At 41.5% G+C, this 20,650-nt stretch overlaps 1 protein-coding gene across 26 annotated transcripts in view; it reads right to left on the reverse strand.

Annotated features, from left to right (window-relative positions):
* The window catches only part of LOC105463656 (ryanodine receptor 3), a 561,838-nt gene that overhangs the window by 494,866 nt on the left and 46,322 nt on the right, over positions 1-20,650 (reverse strand). For 5 of the 26 annotated variants that reach the window (XM_071067145.1, XM_071067147.1, XM_071067148.1 and 2 more), the window contains exon 1: positions 1,516-2,482. The exons of 3 other annotated variants lie outside the window; for them this stretch is intronic. In XM_071067145.1, coding sequence (XP_070923246.1) covers positions 1,516-1,614 — 99 coding nt within the window. In that variant the 5' untranslated portion in view covers positions 1,615-2,482. Of the gene's footprint in view, positions 1-1,515; positions 3,968-20,650 lie in introns of those variants that run through there. 18 more of the 26 variants (XM_071067160.1, XM_071067155.1, XM_071067162.1 and 15 more) reach the window with 8 other exon arrangements.

A 20,650-nucleotide genomic window follows, 5' to 3' on the forward strand; every position in this document is an offset into this window, starting at 1 on the left:
CAAGACCCCATTCCCACAGCTGCAAGTGCTGGCTGTTATGGTCACAGCTGTGACTCTCCAAACACTTCCCTCAGCAAAACGGATCTGCCTCACCCAGGGGGTAGCCCTCATCCAATGACTAGTCAAACTGTGTATACATAGCCCTGTTCTCTTGCCTCAATTTGAGATAAATTTGAAAATTATCCCATGAGAAATGAAACACATGTCCACAAGGACTTATTCCTGAATGTCTGGAGGAGCCTTAGTCATGACAGTAATAAACAGGAAATCCAAATGTCCATCGGAGAGGAACGGATAAGCAAGTTGTTGGATATTCATACAAAGGAATATTACTCAACAATAAAAAGGAACTACTGATATACTCAATATCACGAATGATCTTAAAATCATTAGGCTGAATCAAATAAACCAGACACAAACAAGTATATATGATATTAATTCATCTATATGAAATGCCAGATCAAATAAAACTTTGGTCCTAGAAATTAGAATGCGGTTGTCTCTGGGGCAGGGAGGAGAACGTTGCATGAAAGGGGACAAGAAACTTGGGTTTACAGAAATGTTGTTTGTTTTTTTTTTTTTGAGATGGAGTCTCTCTCTGTCGCCCAGGCTAGAGTGCAGTGGCCCGATCTCAGCTCACTGCAAGCGCTGCCTCCCGGGTTCAAGCCATTCTCCTGCCTTAGCCTCTGAGTAGCCAGGACAACAGGCACCCGCCACTACGTAGGCCCGGCTAATTTTTTGTATTTTTAGTAGAAACAGGGTTTCACCATGTTAGCCAGGATGGTTTAGATCTCCTGACCTCGTGATCTACCCACCTAAGCCTCCCAAAGTTCTGGGATTACAAGCATGAGCCACCTGCCCAGCCAGAAATATTCTATATCTTAATCTCACTGGTGGTTACACAGTGATGTACGCAATTATCAAAATTCAGCAAAGTGTAGATTTGAGATCTGCGCCTTTTACTGCGTAAAAATTACACTTCAATAAGAAATGTTTGCCTTCTGAGTTTGCTCTGATCGCCCCTACCTGTAGACAGCGATCTCTATCACTGTCAATCCCAGTGCAATGAATTTTAAGAAAGGTTCATAATACAACGCCCACGTTTGAGTTCCAAACCTCAAAATATTTTTCTATCTGGCTTTATCCAGACTCAGCTTCTCTATTTTATCTGGATTTCCCTTCTTTTAGAAGCTTTACGGATCTTTAAAGGAAGTGACAATTTTCTTCCCCATCTCTCCCCCGCTTTCAATCCACTGATTCCAGACAACTAGGCTCGCTATTTTGCCATCTAAAGAATCATCTCCTCCGTACACAGATCACTGGGGACTTAACAGCAATAGCAATAATTGCTATTTCTGAGCGCTTACCACGCCTCAGTGTTCTAAGCGCTTTGTATTATTTCACTTAAAAACTTACGGCAAATCGTTAACCTAGATATTACCACTCTCATTTTGTGTTGGGAATCGGTTCCTGCATGTGGGTTCTTGATCTGACTACAGGAATGAAGCCACGCACCCTCGCAGTGAGTGTTACAGCTCTTAAAGCTGGTGTGTTTGGAGTTTGTTCCTTCCGATGTTCAGATCTGTCCAGAGTTTTTCCTTCCGGGGAGTTCATGGTCTCACTGACTTCAGAAGTAAAGCTGCAGACCTTGGCAGTGAGTGTTACCGCTCTCAAAGGTGGCAAGTCCTGAGTCGTTTGCTCCGCGGGGTGGGTTTGTGGTCTCCCTGACTTCACCAGTGAAGCCGCAGATGCTCGCGAAGAGTACTACAGCTCATAAAAGTAGTAAACGTAATGCAGACGCAATGAATTAACAGCAACATTTTCTAATGCGCAGCCAAACAGCGAGCAGCAGCAAAAGACACGCCAACAGCTCCACAAACTGGAAACGTTGCCGCTGCTAACGCGGGTGGTCTGCTTTTATTCCCTTATTTGGGCCCACCCACATACTGCTGATTGGTCCATTTTACAGAGCACTGATTGGTCCATTTTACAGAGCGCTGATTGGTCCATTTTACAGATTACTGATTGGTCCGTTTTTACAGAGTGCTGATTGGTGCATTTACAAACTTTTAGCTAGACACAGAGCACTGATTCGTCCATTTACAATCCTTTAGCTAGACAGAAAAGTTCTCCAAGTCCCCACCCAACTCAGCAGCTCAGTCGGCTTCACCTCTGAATTTTACAGAGAAAGAAACTGACACTCAGAGAAATTTTGCAATTTATCCTTAATTATAGAGCAATAATTTAAAAACTCGGGACTCAAACTGAACTCTATCGGGTCTCAAAGGCTGGATACTCTCCACTAGACACTATTTGCTTTCAATGTATGTTTAATAAAATATCACTTGCTTGAATTTAAAAATAGCTATACTATTAATAATGCAGTGATTATAATAAATATTCAAGACAGTTCTTTAAAGTAAATAACAGCACTTTTAAATTTAGAAGCAAGGAGCACCAATTTGCAAGCTCTGAGTTACCCTGGGTAAAGCCTAGCCAGAGCCACAGCTATGGAGCAGCTGAATACAGCTGCTGAGTGTCCTGGGGGGCTCCAGAAGACTTCCAGAATGCTCCAAACACATGCTCTCACAATTACATTTCTGTTCGTTGAATGTTTAGTGCAATGTAATTCATCTGCTCTCAATTATAACATTACCATTTCATTACCATTCAGAGCACAAATGTGTTGTCATTTTTTTTAAAACCCCAGTGAGATTAAATTCAGGCTTCCAGATACAACTTCAAACTGTCCCAAAGGGGCAAGTGTGATCGGGTGTGCTGAGGAAATTTTCTTGGTACCATTAAGCTCTGCATATTTTTCACTTCCCTTTGCTATGGACTGTTCAAAGCAAAGAAGGCATAGTTGGCACTGACCATAATTGAGGAAAAATGAGATCTGGCTGACGTATACATCTATGTGTGTGGGTGTGTGTGGGTAGGGGTGGAGATATATATGCACACACATATACACACACATATATATATATACTCGTACAAGAAAAAAGCTAGAGACACAGAGAGCAAGGAGACAAGGATACTATGGAGGCTACTGGCTAAATGAGAGATGAGCTTAGAGCCTGTTGCATCTCAGTCACCCTGAGGAGGCAGGCACAGTTGATACTCCATTATTCAGATACTGAGGATGGAGAGTCTAAAGTTGGCTTTTTTTTTCTTTAAAAAAATATTTTTGTTATTCATCTTCCTCCCTCTTAATTGCCTATCTTTTTTAGCAATTCACTGCTTTTTAGATGCTTTGTTAGAGATTTAACAGGGAAAATAAAAATATGCCAAATTAAAACCAGCCAATTTTGTTTTCTGACAGCATCTCTGATTAAAGGCATTGTGAGGAAGGGATTTTAAACTATCACCTAAAATAAGATTTCTTTTTCTTAATTATCTGTATATTTCAATTACTCTTTGTAGTTCCTGGCCTCTTTTTCTCTATTCCTACCACAACATACTTTAAAAAAAATGCATTTACCTTTCATTTTATCTGTCTTATACTTTTATAAAATAACTGCCTTTTTCTCATTCATACATGCTACTTCCAATAGCCCTCAATTTAATCATTTTGGAGCTTTTTGAGGGCATCCAATTTAATTATTGTAGGTCTGCAGCAGAACAAAGCATTGTGATGCCTTTCACTAAGATTACATACAATTTAAAACACATCAGAACATAAAAATCAAGTTACCTCCTGGAAATGTACCCTGGACAAAACAAACAATTAATTTTAAAAACCTCCAAAATATGAGGTAGCTATTGTATCAATATCAGAAAAATGTCTAGAAATATATATTGAGGTTCCACTCTGTGGTGTCTTCCAATAACAAGTTATTTTTTTCTAAACATAGGTTGATCACCTACTGTGCCAGACCCTTTGCATACGTAATTTCATTTAGACCTTGTAACAGTTTTATGAAATAGGCATTAGCCCATTTTACAGATACAGAAGTATGATTTAAATAAGCTATGTAACTTGTGGAAAGTCTGTCATCTGGTAGGTGAATTAGGAATAAATACATCACATCATCTGGATCTTTTCTGGCATTTATATAGAGATGGTAGAAAAGGGAAGAGGAAGGAAGCAAGGGCTGTAACACCACACGGAGATATATTCCTAAAATAGAAGTTGATGAACTAGGATTCCCTGGTCAGGGTCAGCCATTCACAGATGCTTGTTGGTAAATTCAAGAGAGAACAGGAAGGAGAAGACTTGATCAGCATGAATCCACCATTCCGGAAAACCTAATTCAAAGTGAATTGATCAGTCAACAAATTCACCGATAGGAGAAATGGGCAAGAGACACGTGGGAAGTATGAGATGGTGTCCCTGCCTGCAAAGGATGCATAATCTAGATTGGCTGCCAATCTAAACACCAAGACACTCAGCACTGCCAGGCTAGCTACCAGGCTAGCTATTGTTGGGCACCATATTACAATTCTTATGACTTTGGAGAAGGCAAAATTTGACACACACTGAAGCAGTCAGGAAGGTTGGTGAGGAGCTGAAACTTCAGTGAAACCCTAAAGGGTCAAAGCTTTATGGCCAGGGCATGATGGCTTATGCCTGTAATGCTGGCACTTTGGGAGGCCAAGGCAGGTGGATTGCCTGAGTTCAGGAGTTCGAGACCAGCCTGGGCAACATGGTGAAACCCCGTCTCTACTAAAATACAAAAAATTAGCTGGGCATGGCGGAGTGCACCTTGAGTCCCAGCTACTCGGGAGGCTGAGGCAGGAGAATTGCTTGAACCTGGGAGGTGGAGGGTGGAGGTTGCAGTGAGCTGAGATCATGCCATTGCACTCCAGCCTGGGGAACAGAGCAAGGCCCTGTCTCAAGAAAAGAAAAGAAAAATGCTTTATGAGCCAGGCAGTGACAATATCAAAACCTGTTTCTTCATTTATAAATTGGGAATAGCAATCCTGTCTGCTTCACAGCAGTGCTGTGAAGACTAAACAGAATAATTCATGTTGTCAGCACAATGCCTAGCACACAGGGCATCAACAAGTGGCAGCTATTATTGGCAAAGCAGTATGTCTACTTGGCTGGAGTGAATAACCTTTGGCTGAGGCCTTCCAGGCCTCAGTGTCTTGGCTGAAATGCCAGATAAACAAGTTGGCTGGTGCTCATAAGGGTTCCAGCAGAACCAGCCATCAATGCTGCCTTAGCCCACCGTCCTCTGCGAACTCCCATCTGACAGCAGGCCCTGGACTTGGACTTGTAGGCAGCTATCTAGGATACAGGATGTGCTTGTTGTAGCCAGCAAGACATCAGGAGTTGCTGAATCTCCAGCCTTGTGCTGCCCCAGCTGGAGAATCAGTCATTGGTTCCCAGAAAATGAATATGATCCTCCCACTAGGTGTCTGTCTATCCCTAGCTCCAACTTTTCTCTGCTGTCTTGTCTGCTGAGAGTAGACTAGTAAAATGTCTACTGCCCGACTTGATTATAAACCCCATGGACAATAAAGCTTAGATCATGGACAGAATCTTATTTCTCTAAACATTCATCCATACCTAGTATCACGTGCTGGTGCCTAGCACATGGAAAGTGCTTATCAATGTATGTTTGTTCACTTGAATTTAAGGGGTCTCATGACACTTTCAGCCATCACACCGCCACTTATTTAAATGTTTCTGTGCTACTAACAAGTGTTTGAAAATGCATCTTTTTCCCTCCTGCAGGAGCCTTGATACCATGGCAACCGCATTGGTTTGTCTTGGAAGTATGCTTTGGAGCTGAAGGCTTTCCCTTCTACCTGCTCCAAATAGCAGCAGCAGGAGCTCCAGATTTGAGGCTGAAGCCCTGCGATGCCAGTTTCCAGCTGAGCAACCCCCTGTTTCTCAGCCACTTTTCCTCCTTACCTGTTCTCTCATTCATAAAACAGGGCAATAGGCTCTCTCTCAAAGAGCTGTTACAAGGTTTACATGAGATTGTATGTGAATGCTTTTGCTAAATATGTTACAAAATAAATATGAAATAAAAATAATGATTTGTCTTGTGCCCATTCATTCAGTCACCAAATGTTTACTGAGCATCTTCTTCGTGCCAGAAACTTGTTCTTGGAGCGGAGGATCAAGTAAGGGACAAAACAGACTAAAATCCCTGCTTTGTGATATTTCCATTCTTGGGTCTATATCTCCCTAGGAGGTAGGCAGTAGACAGTATGGCGAAGCACCCATCTCTAAATGCTACTGCTCTAGATATGAGTCATCTTTATTTCCAGTTCCTTATGTCTGTCTTCCCTGCTTGCCTAAAATTGCTTTGAAGCTGACTGCCTTGAGCCCCGCCCTGGTTCCAGTTTCCTTCTGGTTCACCTGGATGCTTTACTTGACTTTCTGTACCCTGGCTCACAGCCTTGCTTGTCTTGCACCAAAGCTGCCAACATCCTGGCATGACAATCTTCTTAAAATGCCTGGCTATAAAATGAAAACCTGGGCACCTATAACATGTCCAAAAGTTTACTTTGTATCTGGGCCACAAAAGTGATTACCTACATGAAAGATCAGAATCACAGCCAAGAACTAGGAGTCAGCATTCTTTATGGCCAGCTGGGTCCTGTCGGTAAGAAGCATGGCTTGCCAGCTGCTCTTCTTAGCACAGCTGGCTTTAGAGCTCTGGACTTCAGTGTTCTGAGCCAGTAAGAGTATCAAGGGAAGGTCTGCTGTTGATTTTCTGACATGATCATTACAGACCTCGAAATAACTCATCAGTAACAGGCTGACAGGTAGAGGTGGGCAGACCATGTGGAAACCGTGTCAGAGTGTGTACAGCAAAGGGCTCTACCTACTCAAATCTGCTCAGACGGAAATGATAGCCTTTTTTGGAAAGTGTCTCAGCGCATGGTTGTTATAGCAGCAGGTAAGGAAAAGCCTTCAGCTCCTAAGACATACTTCCAAGTCAAACCAATGTGGTTGCCATGGTACCAAGGCTCCTACAGGGGGAAAAAGATGCATTTTCAAACACTTGTTGGTAGCACAGAAACATTTAAATAAGTGGCAGTGTGATGGCTGAAACTGTCCCTTAAATTCAAGTGAATAAATATACATTGATGAGCATTTTCCATGTGCTAGGCACTAGCACATTACACTAGGTATGGGATGACTGTTTGGATGAATAGGATACTGTCCATGATCTAAGCCTTAGAGTCCATGGGGATTATAATCAAGTCTGGAAGAGACATTTCACAAAGAGAACCAACACATAAGGTAGAATGTGACAGCTACTACAGGAGAGATACGCACATCTATTAACTTACTTCCTCATTCACTCAGAAAATATTTCAGTCCAAGCTCTGTTATAGGTGCTGGGTGTCTAATATTCAGAAAAAAATGGACACGGTATCTTCCTTTAAAGTCTAGAGCAGAGAAGGATCTGAGCAACAGATAATAAATTAGATAGATAAATGATGAGGATGGATAGATGGAGAGAGAGAGAGAGAGAGATGAATTACAAACTGACACCTGCCATGAAGGTAACAGAGAGAATCCTATGGTAAAGGAACTCCTCAAACACAGAGACAGAAACTACAGATGGAAGGAGAAGGGTAGGCTTCACGGAGGAGGCAGCATGTGAGCTCGGCCATGGATGATGAGTAGGCTTTTAACAAAAGGGAGAGGACCAAGGGCATCAAAGGACCACAGACCGAACAAAGACACTTTGGTGGAGGAGTGTCAATGGCATTTGTGGACAGCTGAATGGCTGGGTTTGGCTAGGCTATAGGAAGAAAGCTTGAAGGAGAGAAGAACAAGCTCTATGTTAGGACGACAAAGTGCATTGGCTAGGGTTTGGTCCTGGAGACAAGCTGCCTGGTTCTGCCACTTTCTAGGTGTGTGGCCTTTGGCAAATGACCACTTTTTGGTGATTCAGTTTCCTTCTTTGTGAACTGAGGATTATAGAGTTGTTTCAAAAAGTGATGTTTTAAAATACAAATGTTTAAGATGTATCTGGCATATAGTCATATATGTCATGATTAAGCAGAGAGTGACTGGTCCAGGAAGAGTCCTTCTGTCAGTGCTGGTGCACAGCAAGAGCTCCCTGAGGCCCTCCCTAATCTTGGGAAACATCCCTAATGATGACTAGAAAACCCTACTATTTTGAGGTGGATTGAGGCAGGTAAAGTTTTCAGGACACTGTCTTGTTTCGGATTGAAACCCTCTCTCCTGGACCTTACTATAAGTTTCGGAGGCTATTTCTCCAATCTCAGGGCACTAGAACCCACCCCATGAAAGAGGCCTTCTCCATCACCCTCCCTGCTGACTGGGTGGAACGCTGAAGAGACTGCAGGCGAGGAGGTTCCGGGGCACTCCTACAAGGTGGATGGGAAGGAGACTGCTCACTGCACTTTTTCTGGGAGCCATGTGCCTCACCTGGAAAGGTGCAATCATTTTATGTCGAACATAATCACTGAATTGAACACCACTTACACAGGACCAGGAGGCTCATCCATCCATCTCACCACTTTCCAGAAATCTCAGCTTCAACAGCCTTGGGAAGATCACAAAGGCAAAGCCAACACTAGATGAGGGCCACACAGACTAATGTGGGGCTGCTGAACCCTGTGTCTCCCCAAGCCACAAAGCCCTGCTGACTCTAAGAGAAGAGAAGCAGACTAGTTATCCAGACCTTGTAATAAGGAACCAGCATGGTAAAAAAAAAAAAAAAAAAAAAAAAAAAAAAAAAGAGAGAGAGAGAGAGAGAGAGAAGAGGGCTACAATGAAGAAACAAAACTCCTGTTTTCAAGCTGCAAAACTAGGCAATGACGCAGAATCTACTCCGATGTTATATATTTGGATGAGCTGAGCCAAGTCCAACTCAGTCGGGATTTTTTGTGGTGGTGTTCTTTATACTGAGTCCTTATGTCTTTTTGTGATTTACCTTTGTGAATTGAAAACGGTCTGGTTTTTCAAAAGGGAATGACTAAATTGTGTGAGGAAAGTTAAAGAGCTTTTGCAATTTACTGACAGGATAACAAAATATGAATAAAACTAGAGTTCACTTCCAGCTTCCTCCCTTCCTTCCCACTTACAGTGCTAACAATACTTCATCAGATATGGAAAATAATTGTCACAGAGGCAAGATGAAGATTAATATAGAGGATTATTCATTGCAGAGAAGACCCACAACTTTATGTAAGTACATTATCTCTGTGGGCCTTAATTTTCATATCTGCAAAATAGTAAGGCTGGACTGACAATCTCTTGAGATTCTTGACAATCCTTGTGAATTTAGGAGAATATGTTATCACTAGATCAACCAGCACCACTACCAGGATTAGTTTCAGCGATATGGGAACAGCTCCGAAATTTGTAGTCACACCGTACTACAAAAATGGGTCCTGCTGTTTTGTTTTGAAATCATAGTGTAACTTCTTAAGAACGAACTCCTTTACCGGCACACCTGATTTAATTGTGCTCCTTAGAAATGGTTCTCATCTAGACAAAGCCTGGGCAGGATTCCAGAGCCCTGTTTTCTCTTTTGTCTAACCACAGGGTACTCTTATATTCTTATGACTGGACAAACTGTGTGAAGGTTACATAGACTGCCCCATTGTTCATATGTTTTCATTAATTCAGTCTGACTTCTCCATCGCCTAAACTAAACCAACTGTATTTTAAAAACTCTGAAGACTACAACGGAGTCAAAGATTATCCAGGAGAAAATCGGCAGGAGCAGGGAGGCAGAAAGGAAAAAAAGGAAGGAAGTGACTAAAGGGAGAATTCAGAGGAAATAAAGATTGAGGTCGCTATAGTCTTTTCTTGGTTACTTATTTTCTTTATACTTTCTGAACTTTTTTTCAGAAATCCAATGTGAAAGAATTTAACATCTGGTAATAAACTACACGTTTTCTGATTTGATGACATAGCCACTAGGAGGTATCACAGCCTCTGGCTACTGAAAATAATTTACTTATAGTAATAAAAATAGGCTTTGTAATTTGTTTTTCATAGTTCTTCAATCATTGGCAATGCCTTTGGTAGCATGTAAATAAATAGATGAATAAAATGTTACAATCCCAGGGCTAAATTGGTTGTGCTAGTATCAGATACACCCAATGTCATCCAGACATCCCTGTTTTCCTCTAGAAATAGGGTAGCTTGTTTCCTCCTGTGTGGTATTCCATCCTAGCTGTTAGAAAATCCTTCCTTTTGTTGGGCTCAAATTAATCCCTCTAATTTTCTATTGACTGGTCTCACTGTTCTCCATCTGGACTACGTATAACAAGTCTCTTGTAAGTAGTAGAATTCTCTTGTATTTTGAGTAAAGCCATCTACTGTGTCTCCAGGCTCCATGCTCCCATGGGCGCAGTGGTTTCTCGCAGCACACCCAGGCTCCTCACCATCCATCATTTTCCTAGCAAACCGCCCCTCTGATTTATCTTTGTCCATCTCAATGTTTCCCAAGTGCACATGAGTTCCTCAATAGGCACAGCACCCTGTTGCCTCATATTGAGTTGACTGTCCATTTAAAACCCTTAATTCTTGTTCATGATGTACCAATGCTGCTGGTTCTCTTGGCTTTTTGAAATTAAGTGCAGGGCCTCACATATACTTTCATTTAAATTTATCGTCTTAGATGAGCCCCATTATTTCTAACTATCCAGATAGTTTTTTATTATGCCATTCAATATATTAACTACTCTTGAAAGCTTTAGGACATCTGCAACTTGATAAGCATATCTTTTTGAACTTTACCTAATTCATTGATAAAACTGTTGAACAGACAAGACCAAGAAGAGAATAAATTGACACATGACCAGAAAATGGATAATCTATGACAATCAACAGAAAATAATCAACCTATATTTTTCAAGTTAATTCATTCGTAAAACACATTTGCCAATTACCTACTATATGTGAAGCAAACAGGTGCTGCAGAAACAGGAGAAAACAGAACAAAGACTATTCACTCAGAATTTGCATTCTAGTAAGAAATGATCAGTGTTCTTTAATTATGGGCATTAGTTTCCAAGCACAATTCTGATATCATTCAGTTTACATTTCTCAATTTGGTTTACAACACTTTTAGGAAAGACCTTATTAAGTGCCTTATGAACTAGTGATATACATGTAAAACACTAATCTTATCTTCCAGTCCAATAAGCTAATAAACTAAGAAAAATAAAACTACTCTGAGATAGCTTTTTTAATAAAACTACTCTAAGATAACTTTTTTAAAAACCACTTTACTGAGGCATGACTGATATGTAAAAGGCTGTATATATATGATAAATGCAATTCAATGACTTGGGTCTAAGTATACACCAGTGAAACCATCACCACCACCAAGGCCACAGACATATCCATCATCTCCCAACGTTTCCTCCTATCCCCTTTATTATTGTTACTACTTATTTAATTGTATAGTAAGAACATTTAACATGAGCTGTATCCTTTTAGAAAATTCTAAGTGTACAATACAGCATTGTTAGCTATTGGTGCTGTGCTGTATAGTAGATGAAATGACTTATTTTTGCTGAACTTAAGCTGGCTCCTACCAATCACTGACGTCTTTTTTGAGTTTTTTCTAATGTCCACAAACTACACTCTTCATAATCTGTCCTAGTGTCTTATCTGGGAATTATGGCACTCACTATCCTGGAGTCGTTACCATCCACTGACTTCACTTTTAAATCTGGAAACGCCTTCTCCTCCCTTCCTCTGCCCCTCCCAGTCCTGAGCACTTTTCTTGTCCTTCCACTCTTTCAAAGATTCCATCAGAAGTTCAGTGATTTTACTGACTGCCTTTTGGTCCCATGGAATGGAATTCATCCAGTCCAGAAGTCATGAGCTCTCAATTCCACATAATTAATTAATGTTTATCCTCCCAATCTCAGGACATGGATAAACACTGTAGCCCCCAAGGAGGAGTGTTATCCAGACTGTCCTGTGTTGTGACTCTTTCTGCACCAGCTGAACTAAACCAGCTCTTAATGTGGCCATTATTTTTCACAGGCATCAGCTGACCTGAGCCCTCAGCCCTCTGGGTAATGCTCCTACATGTTGCTGCTACCTTGTCATATTCCTTTTGGTTACACGTCCATCTGTCCATCTTCGGTATACGTCCTTTTTGCCTCTCAGTTCCTGAGAAAGCTGTTCTTATATATCTTCTTGTCTTCCTTCCTCAGATTGTTTGCAAGTGGCAGAGTTAGTTTTTGAGACCTCCTTCACATTCATGAGCCCTCTTTCCTGTTAGAACTGCATGCCATGGAATCACATCTACCACTCTTTTCTAAAGTTTCTGAAGCCTGCCTTGCCCAAATCTAAAGGTCTTCTGCCTCGTCATCTTTAATTTTGTTTTGATGAACGTTAGATAGAATCCTTTTCTTCTCAGATCCCTTTCTTCTCCAGCACATCAACCTGGGTCTTCCTTGTTGGACACAAGTCTGTCTACCTTGTCACTTCTATATCTTAGGAGATGACTTTTTCAGCAAGGCCAGACAATGCATTGTCTGGTACTCTGCTTTTCAGTTGAATGCATCTGCCTCTACAGGCCCAAATATTTGAAGTCTCCCACCATTAGTCTATCTTGTATTCTCCCCGCCTTGTGCCTATGGTTTTGCAAGCTGCTAGCAAATACCATGATCTGGGTAAAATGAAGATTTAGAGGAAAGGGATAGTTGGGGAACAGAAGGACCCTGCAAAGGGCTGCTCATGAGGTGTGCATGCTGCCTCAGCAAAACATAACCACTTATTTTAAAGTAACTATAGAAGCATTTTGTTCCATATAAAACTCAGAGAAAAGGGGAGTGAACAGGTTTGTGATGGAAGGAATCAGTTAACCACGGAGAGAAGTGGTTTAGTGCAGCCCTATCCAACAGAAATATAATGAGGCACCTATGTAATATAAATTTTCTATTAGCCACATTTTAAAAACAAAAAAGAAACAGGTGAAGTAAATTTTAATAACATTTTACTTAGCCCAATATATCCAAGATATCTGTCATTTCAATGTATTCAATATAAAAAGTTACTAATGAGATATTATAAGTTTTTGAAACCTGGTCTATCACACTCACTGCACACCTCAATTCAGAAGCTAAATTTTCATTGGAAATACTTGATCTGTATTTAGAGTTCATAAAATTTAGAGTTGAAAAAGTAGATTCATATATCTAAGTAGTTTCAAACGTACTTAAAAAGTTTTCCAGTAACTGGATCCAGTATCAGTTTTTAAATTTAAATTAATTAAATTGAATAAAATTTTAAATTCCATTCCTCCATTGCATCAGCCACATTTTGAATGCTCAGGACCCACATGCAGCTGGTGGCTGTCACACTGAACAGCACAATCTAGAGACACAGAAAGTTCTGAGTCTGAGAACCCATCTGTTAACAAAAATTTCTCGAGCTCAACACATAATAGTCATTTTATTAACATCTCATGATTGACAACCTGCAAATTGACAAAAAGTTTGTACTCAGTAATTCCTTTAAATAATTTCAGCATACTCATTACAGCATCTACATATATTGGAAAAAAATACTGATATAAATATCTAAAAATAGGGTTTTTTTAATATTCACATATGTGGATTTGAAAGACCACTGTATTAACTTCTGCCATATCCTAGGAGCTTCCATGCCACTAGTTAGAATCTCTTAGCCAAAGGATCCCCTGTGTCCCAAAACTGAGCATTAGAAATCAGTACTGGTTAAAACAGAAGAGAAGGCTCTTAAGCCATTATCAACCTTTGGCATACTCACAAAAATTAGTTATCAAATGTTAGCAAGCCAACAATTCCATGAAGAACCAAGATGTTTTAGTTGGAGTGAGGGAGGGAGGCTAAGAGGGAAATTTTGGAGCACAGGTTACACCAGCTAAGTGAGCCTCGGCAAAAAGATGAAAAGAGCACCCTACCTACATAAGTTCTCTGCTTTCTCTCCTCTACCCAAGACTGACTGGTACATATGGCACCCTTGCAGTGTTCATTGTATTTTATTTATTCATCAACCAATGGAGATGCCAGATGAAGGTTGCTGTGTTGGGGAAGCAGCAGTCAGGACAGGGTGAGGATATGAAGAAGTATGTAATACACAGCCATGTCCAAAAGCCACTTCCCTGTTGTTCTCTAGAAGAGTACAGACCCAAGCTCAACTGCTTCCATCACATGGGAGAACAACGGGTCAGGTGTTATAAGGGAGGTACAGATAAAGGATACAGGTGACCCCCTGAGATTTCACAGAAAGAAAATGTTAATACTATCTGGGAGGGTTGGAGAAACCTTAAGGGAGAGGATGACTTTTGCGTTTTGCTCTGGTACTGAAGGACAGTCATGGTGTAGGATATTTCAAGGAAGGGCTCTCCAAGCCTGAAGTCTAGTAGAAGAAAATATGTGGAAAAGGATGGGAGGGAACAGATAGCCATCCAGCTCAATTCAAACACTGTTTAGGTGAAAGGAAAAGCTGAGACTGACCAGGAAGGCTGAGGCCAACCGTGGCTTCCAGGCTAGAAGCTGGGTCCTCTTAAGTAGGACACTGGGAACCAATAAAAGCATTTGAACAGAAGATTTAATCATATGTGTGGATCTATATTAATACAAATGTGCGGATTTATACCCATGAAATGGTGGTGGTGATGATGATGATAACAAACATTTACCAAGTGCTTGCTGTGTGCCAGGCCCTATTCTACATGCTTTACACACATCAGTTCATTTAATTCTCCCCACAACCCTATGATGTAGAAGAGACAGGTCAACATCAGGCTGTTCATTTTGGAACACAGGAAAGGAAAAGACAATAGAAGACAAAAATACCAAGCAATTAGCGCAATAACACAAGCCAATGGGGAATCCTATTTACAAGAGCTATAGAGCTTTCAGCACAAAAAGGAAGAAGCAACACACTGCAGGGGACAGGGTGCTGTGTTCTAAATAACACATTAATCTTTTGCATTCACCTCTTATGGGATTCCATGAAGATCAGGCCTGGCGATGGGTGAGTGGCCACTGGTCAGGAGGCTCACCTTGGGAATGAGGCAACTCAGCTGGCCTCCAGTCAGTTACCTTCCTGGGCTCTCACTGAACCTTGCTCACCGAGGAAGATGCTGGGCTTGGATCACTCTTTCTCCTAAGTATGGTTTCCTGACAACACGCATCACAATCATCTAGGAATTGCTAAACATGCAGATTCCTAAACTCTATCCCAGATCAATTAGCTTCAAGTTTCTGGGAATAGGTTGTGGGAATCTATGCTTTCAACACACCACCAGGTACTCCTCACACACTAGGTTTTGGGTATCACTGGCCCGTATATTAGCCAGGATGCTCCCAGTGCAGAAGGGAACAATATAAAATAGAATCTCTTCAAGGCTGGAGAACTTGTAAAGGAAGTTACAGTGAAGGAAGTCCTTTCTGCTGCTTATTTAGCCCCTATTTTACACTCGTGATGCTGCCTGAGGCCCAGGTACCTGTAATCCTTGCAGTCTCTTTTACCTTTCTCTACTCTGACTACTCTTTGAAAGGTGCAATGCTAAACACCCCTGAAATTCACTCTCCCTCATTCTCTTCCTTTATCCTATTGGTATAAAGTATTTACTGCTGCCATCCACTTTCTACATTGCTAAAATGGAGACGGCCCATGCATGGGTAGATAGTTGTGTTTCTGCAACCTTTTATAAAAACTGTATTCATGTAATTTGTTTGCCATCCTTTCAATTAGGCTGTAATCTGCTGATTCTATCCTTTATAATAATTCTGCATCACGTGTTCAGCAAGTGCCCAGTGGAGAGTCCCATATGTGAAAGAAAGCTTGTATGCAGGCTGAGAAGCCTCCGGCTAGAGGGGAGCACACCATGTGCTCCAATCAGAATAGGAGCTGCAACGTCTGCTTTTCCCTCAATACAGCCATGACTGCTCTGTGCTCAGAGGAGAAAGCCAGGGAACAGCAGCGGGACTGGGGCAGAGGGAGAAGGGAATCAATGGGGAAGTGGGTGTGCAACCTCTGCTCAGGTCTGTCTACTGTCCTGTCTCCAGGAGCAGAGGGCTGGCCACACTAAAGCATGGGCCAGACTCCTTCGCTGCATGGGCTATAGAAAATAATTTACCTTCAGTGAAAGACACAAAACTCAGGCACTTTGGAGTTAAGCCACCCAGGTGGGAACTCCACTCCAACACACTGGCTGTGTGTTCTTGGGAATGTCACTGACCCTCTCTAAGGCTCCAATTCTTCACTTCCAAAATTCATTCAAAATATATTTTAAGCCACATCTAGGTATTTAGTAGAGAGAAATGGAAACGTGTGTCTTCAGGAAGACCTATGTATAAACATTCAGGACAGCTTTATTTATCACATCCAAAGACCAGAATCAACCCAAATATTCGTATCAGCAGGTGAACTGGTACACTATGATATATCCATACAAAGTAATGGTACTCAGTAATGAAAAGGAATAAACTTCTGATACATGCAATACGATAGATGAATCTCAAAAACATTATGCTGAGAAAAAGAAGCCAGGCACAAAAGAGCACACACTGTAGGATTCCACGTATACAAAATTCTAGAAAAGACAAACCTAATCTACAGTGATAGAAAGCAGGTCAGTGGCGGCCTGGGGCTGGGAGTGGGAGGTGGGCAGGGACTGACTGTGGAAGGGTGGGGGAAACTGTCCTATCTCACGACTGTAAGAGTGATTATACAGGTCTACTTGTCAAATGATTCATTTAAACGGGCACTATTTTTGCATTCAAATAATATCTCACAATTTATTTATATGGAGCACCACCACGAGTCAAGTACTGTTCTAAGTGCTGGAATATGATATGAACAAAACAAAGTCACTGCCCTTGTGAAACTTACAGTCTAAAGAGGAGAGACAGATAATCAATGCATAAAAATAGATTCCATCCGTAACGATAAATGCCATTAAAAGACAAAGCAGGGTAAGGGTATGGAGAGTATCATAGGCACTATTTTTAAATCAGGGGTCAGGGAAGGCCTCTCTGAAAAGACTGTGTTTGAGCAGAAACCTCAGTGAAGTGAAAGTCTGTGAGAGAACCTGAGTCATAGGGCTATCTGGGGAAAGATATCTCAAGTACTGACAACAGGACGTGCAAAGGCCCTGGGGCAGAGTGGTGTCTGGTGTAGTTGAGAAACAGCAGGGAAGCTGCTGAGGCTGAAGCCAAGGGAGGAAGGTGACGAGTCGGGAAAATACAGACACGCAGGGGCTTTAAAGACTGTAGGAAGACTATCGGTGAGGAATTTGGAATTTAAGTACGCTGGAAAGTGAGTGGAGGCCTTTGTCTGTTTGTTGTGTTATTGTTGTGTTTTTTCTGAATGAGAAGAAAAATGCTTTGATATTATCTGTGTTTTAAGAGTATCATGTTGGTTGCTATGAAGAGAAGAGGTGGAAGTGGGTAAAGATGGAAGCAATAGTTATGAGACTATCACACCATTGGAGCAAGAGATGCCAGGGGCCTGAACTAGGGTGTAACAGTGGAGAATGTGATCAGGGTAAATTTGGAGAGTAAAGAGTGCCTACTTCATAGGTTGGCTCTGAAGAAACACTGAAAAGTATCTGGAATGCTCTAAGCACCTGAAAAATACTTAAAATACTCAATGCACATGAAATAGTGCTTAGAAAAGTACTTAGAATATTTGAAAGAAAATGAGCTTAGAATAGTGCCTAGCACCTACTTAAGCTCTCAGCCATGTGATCTAGGATTGTCACTCTTCTTTGGTAAAAGAGCACTCATCGTCCCTCAGGAGAAGAAAGTGGCTCATTATTTTGGCCAAAAGATTGCGAGTCTCATTTTTATAAACTTAACTACTGCTAAGGTGCTAGGTACTGCAAAAGAAGCAAAATCTAACAGAGTATTAAAATTAGTTTAAACCAAGTCCTGTTTTGTTTTGTTTTGTTTTCTCACAATACCACTTCCCATATTTCAACAAGTGTGACAAGGCATTTAAAATCAAATCTTTTGTGGGGAAGGGATTAAGGACCACAGCTACACCACAGTCAGTCCTGGGCTGACTCATGGCCAGTCACCAAGTCTCTGCAGCCTTTTCACAGAAGTGGAAAAAAAAAAAAAGCGTTTTCTTTGTGGAGACAGGACTTAATATGATGCATTTCAAGCTTGTCTAAATTCCTCTCTTTATGGGTCAGACAGATACACTGTCAAATTTCAAGTAAGCCAAATGGAGGCTGAGAGAATTTGTCAGTGGAGAAAGGCAAGTTTCTCTTATTGTTGATAGAGTGAGATTCCAGATGGGTAGCACTGCCCCAGTAGGTAGAGTAGCCAGCACAGGGGCAGACCCTGCACCCCACTACGCACTTTCTGGGGGGCCTGGCAGCTTGTTCTTAATCTGGACAATAAGTCCATGAAGTCAGCATTATTATCCTCACTTTACCAAGGAGGAAAGCAAGGCTCTGAGGAGATATACAACTTGCCAGTGGTCACTCAGCCGGGATTGGACCCAACCTGACTCCATACGCTTCCCATCACTCTAGTCTGCCATCTTAGAAGGAAGTAATTAGAGGTTAAGAGCGTGCCCTGACACATGCTGCTCAGGTAAAAGGCAGCGATGTATGCTTTTGCCCTGGCAACTGCAAGGACAGTATCACTTACTGGCTACACTGCTGTAAGAGTTTGGACACCGCCCTCCTTCTGGGAAAGTTTTTCCATCTGATCCAACGTTAGTTTGCCATTCTTGTAAAATACTTCTGTGTAAAAGGGCCAAAACATGATTAGGCTCGCTGGTGATTGCTGGGGGCAGTGTGGGGGGAAGATCACCCTGTATGTTTGTTTTAAAATAGTCAATAATGTCCAATTAATGAAGGAACAGTTGTTTCTTAAAATACTTATAAATGAAGGCTGAGTTGTCTCTTTTTTTAAGTGAAAGTAAGTTTATTAAGAAAGTAAAGGAATAAAGAATGGCTACTTCATAGGCAGAGCAATCAAACTCTAAATTTTCTATGATATCTGTAGAGTATTGCCTGTTTTAAGTAGGCACTGTATAATAACCTATAAGACAAAAATGCAGGAAGTTGGAAAATCTGGATGGGTTAGCCGGAAAACAAGGTTCTGATTTTAAAATTTGAAGGTTTTGAATGCCAGAGAAATTCTAAAATCTAGAAGGGTATTGACAGATGAGGGTGACAGAGAGTGACCCATGTGTCACTAGAGAGGGGAGTGACACCCAGGTTGTGCCGTCACCTACTGGAACTCACCTTTTCTCTTGTCCAATGTGGAAATTACGTTTTCCAAAACAAGTAAATTCATAAAGGACGGGATTGCTGTTTTTGTTTGTTTCATTAAGAAAATCTTTCTTGATCCACTCAAGACTAGATCTGAAGTTATTTTAAAGAAACCCAGCGGTGTCCACATAATTCAGGTCTGATAAGTGGCAGAAGTGGGGCTGGGCCCTCCTTCAAAATGTTTAGACTTCTGTTTGCTGCAAACACCACATATGTCCAGGACCAGGCCATGTGGTAGGAAAGCAAAGTCAGAGGTGGCGTACAGGCAGGGCAAGCAGGTGGGACAGACAAGGGAAGGATGAGACACCACATCTTCCACTTCCTAAAGACCCTTCCAAGAGAACACAGCATGAGTCACCAGCCACAAGGAATCACTCCTTTCCAAAGCAGCATCCAGGATACATTGCCTAGTAATAAATGGCATTGCTCAACTATGGCCCCCAAAGGCCGGTTTTTCCATGTTATAACTATTACTACCTGTGATTTACTGGATTCTTACTATATGCCACGTTAGAGGAGAGTTAAATGCTAAATTGGTTCTCGGAAAGCAAAACTCAATCGTACCTTACTAAATCACTTTCTTAGGGTTTGGGGGAAAATGTTCAGCTTTTCAGATTTCAGAGCTTTGGTGAAGGCTTGCAAGTTTCACCTTAGATGTACTTGAGACCCTACCCCAGTGACTCAGAGAAGCGCTTCCTCCTTCATTCCCTATCCAGGTTTGTACCCTCTCCTCATGTGAACCTGTGTTCACAGCCTCCGTCCTGCCTCTTGGTCCTCACTGGGAGCCTCTTCAGAGGGGCTGTCTGATTGGGATTTTCACTCCTAGGATCGCCTATATCACCTTGATCCATGTCTGGTGGTCAGCCCTGCCTGACCCGGGCCTTATAGCCCAGGACCCCAGGACCAAGGCTGAGCCTGGAGCCCCTGACCCTGCTTGCCCATGAGGGTGGCTCTGCTATGTAGGTAATGACAGATAATCACAGACGTTGGCACTTGGCATTGCCAAAAAAGCATGTGGAGCTATTATTAAATTTATTTTTAAAGTGAATATCCTTTCAGTCAAGGATGAGCTAGAGCTGATAATCTAGTCTAAGATAATACCTCTTACAAACAGATTACACTTACAGAGTTTCGCGTTTTTATCATTTACTCAGTTCAATTCCATTTGACTCTTTCTCACACACTTAAATTTCAGAAATCACCTAATCACCAGATTTTAATAAAAACATTCTCCAATCTGCTAATAGTCCCCCTCAAAGATATTAGGGCTTCTTAGATAATGTGTACAACTAAAGACTACTTATATAAACTTATAACGACAGCTTTTGGAAATTATTTTTGATGAACTGTGACTTTCTAGAACCATCCATCATTCTAATTATTGTTACGGGGCTAGCCGCTTTTGCTATTTTGACAGCCAAACTACGATGCTTACTGAAGTTAATGAATCT

Source organism: Macaca nemestrina, chromosome 7 (genome assembly GCF_043159975.1).
Source record: "Macaca nemestrina isolate mMacNem1 chromosome 7, mMacNem.hap1, whole genome shotgun sequence".
Lineage (NCBI taxonomy): Eukaryota > Metazoa > Chordata > Mammalia > Primates > Cercopithecidae > Macaca > Macaca nemestrina.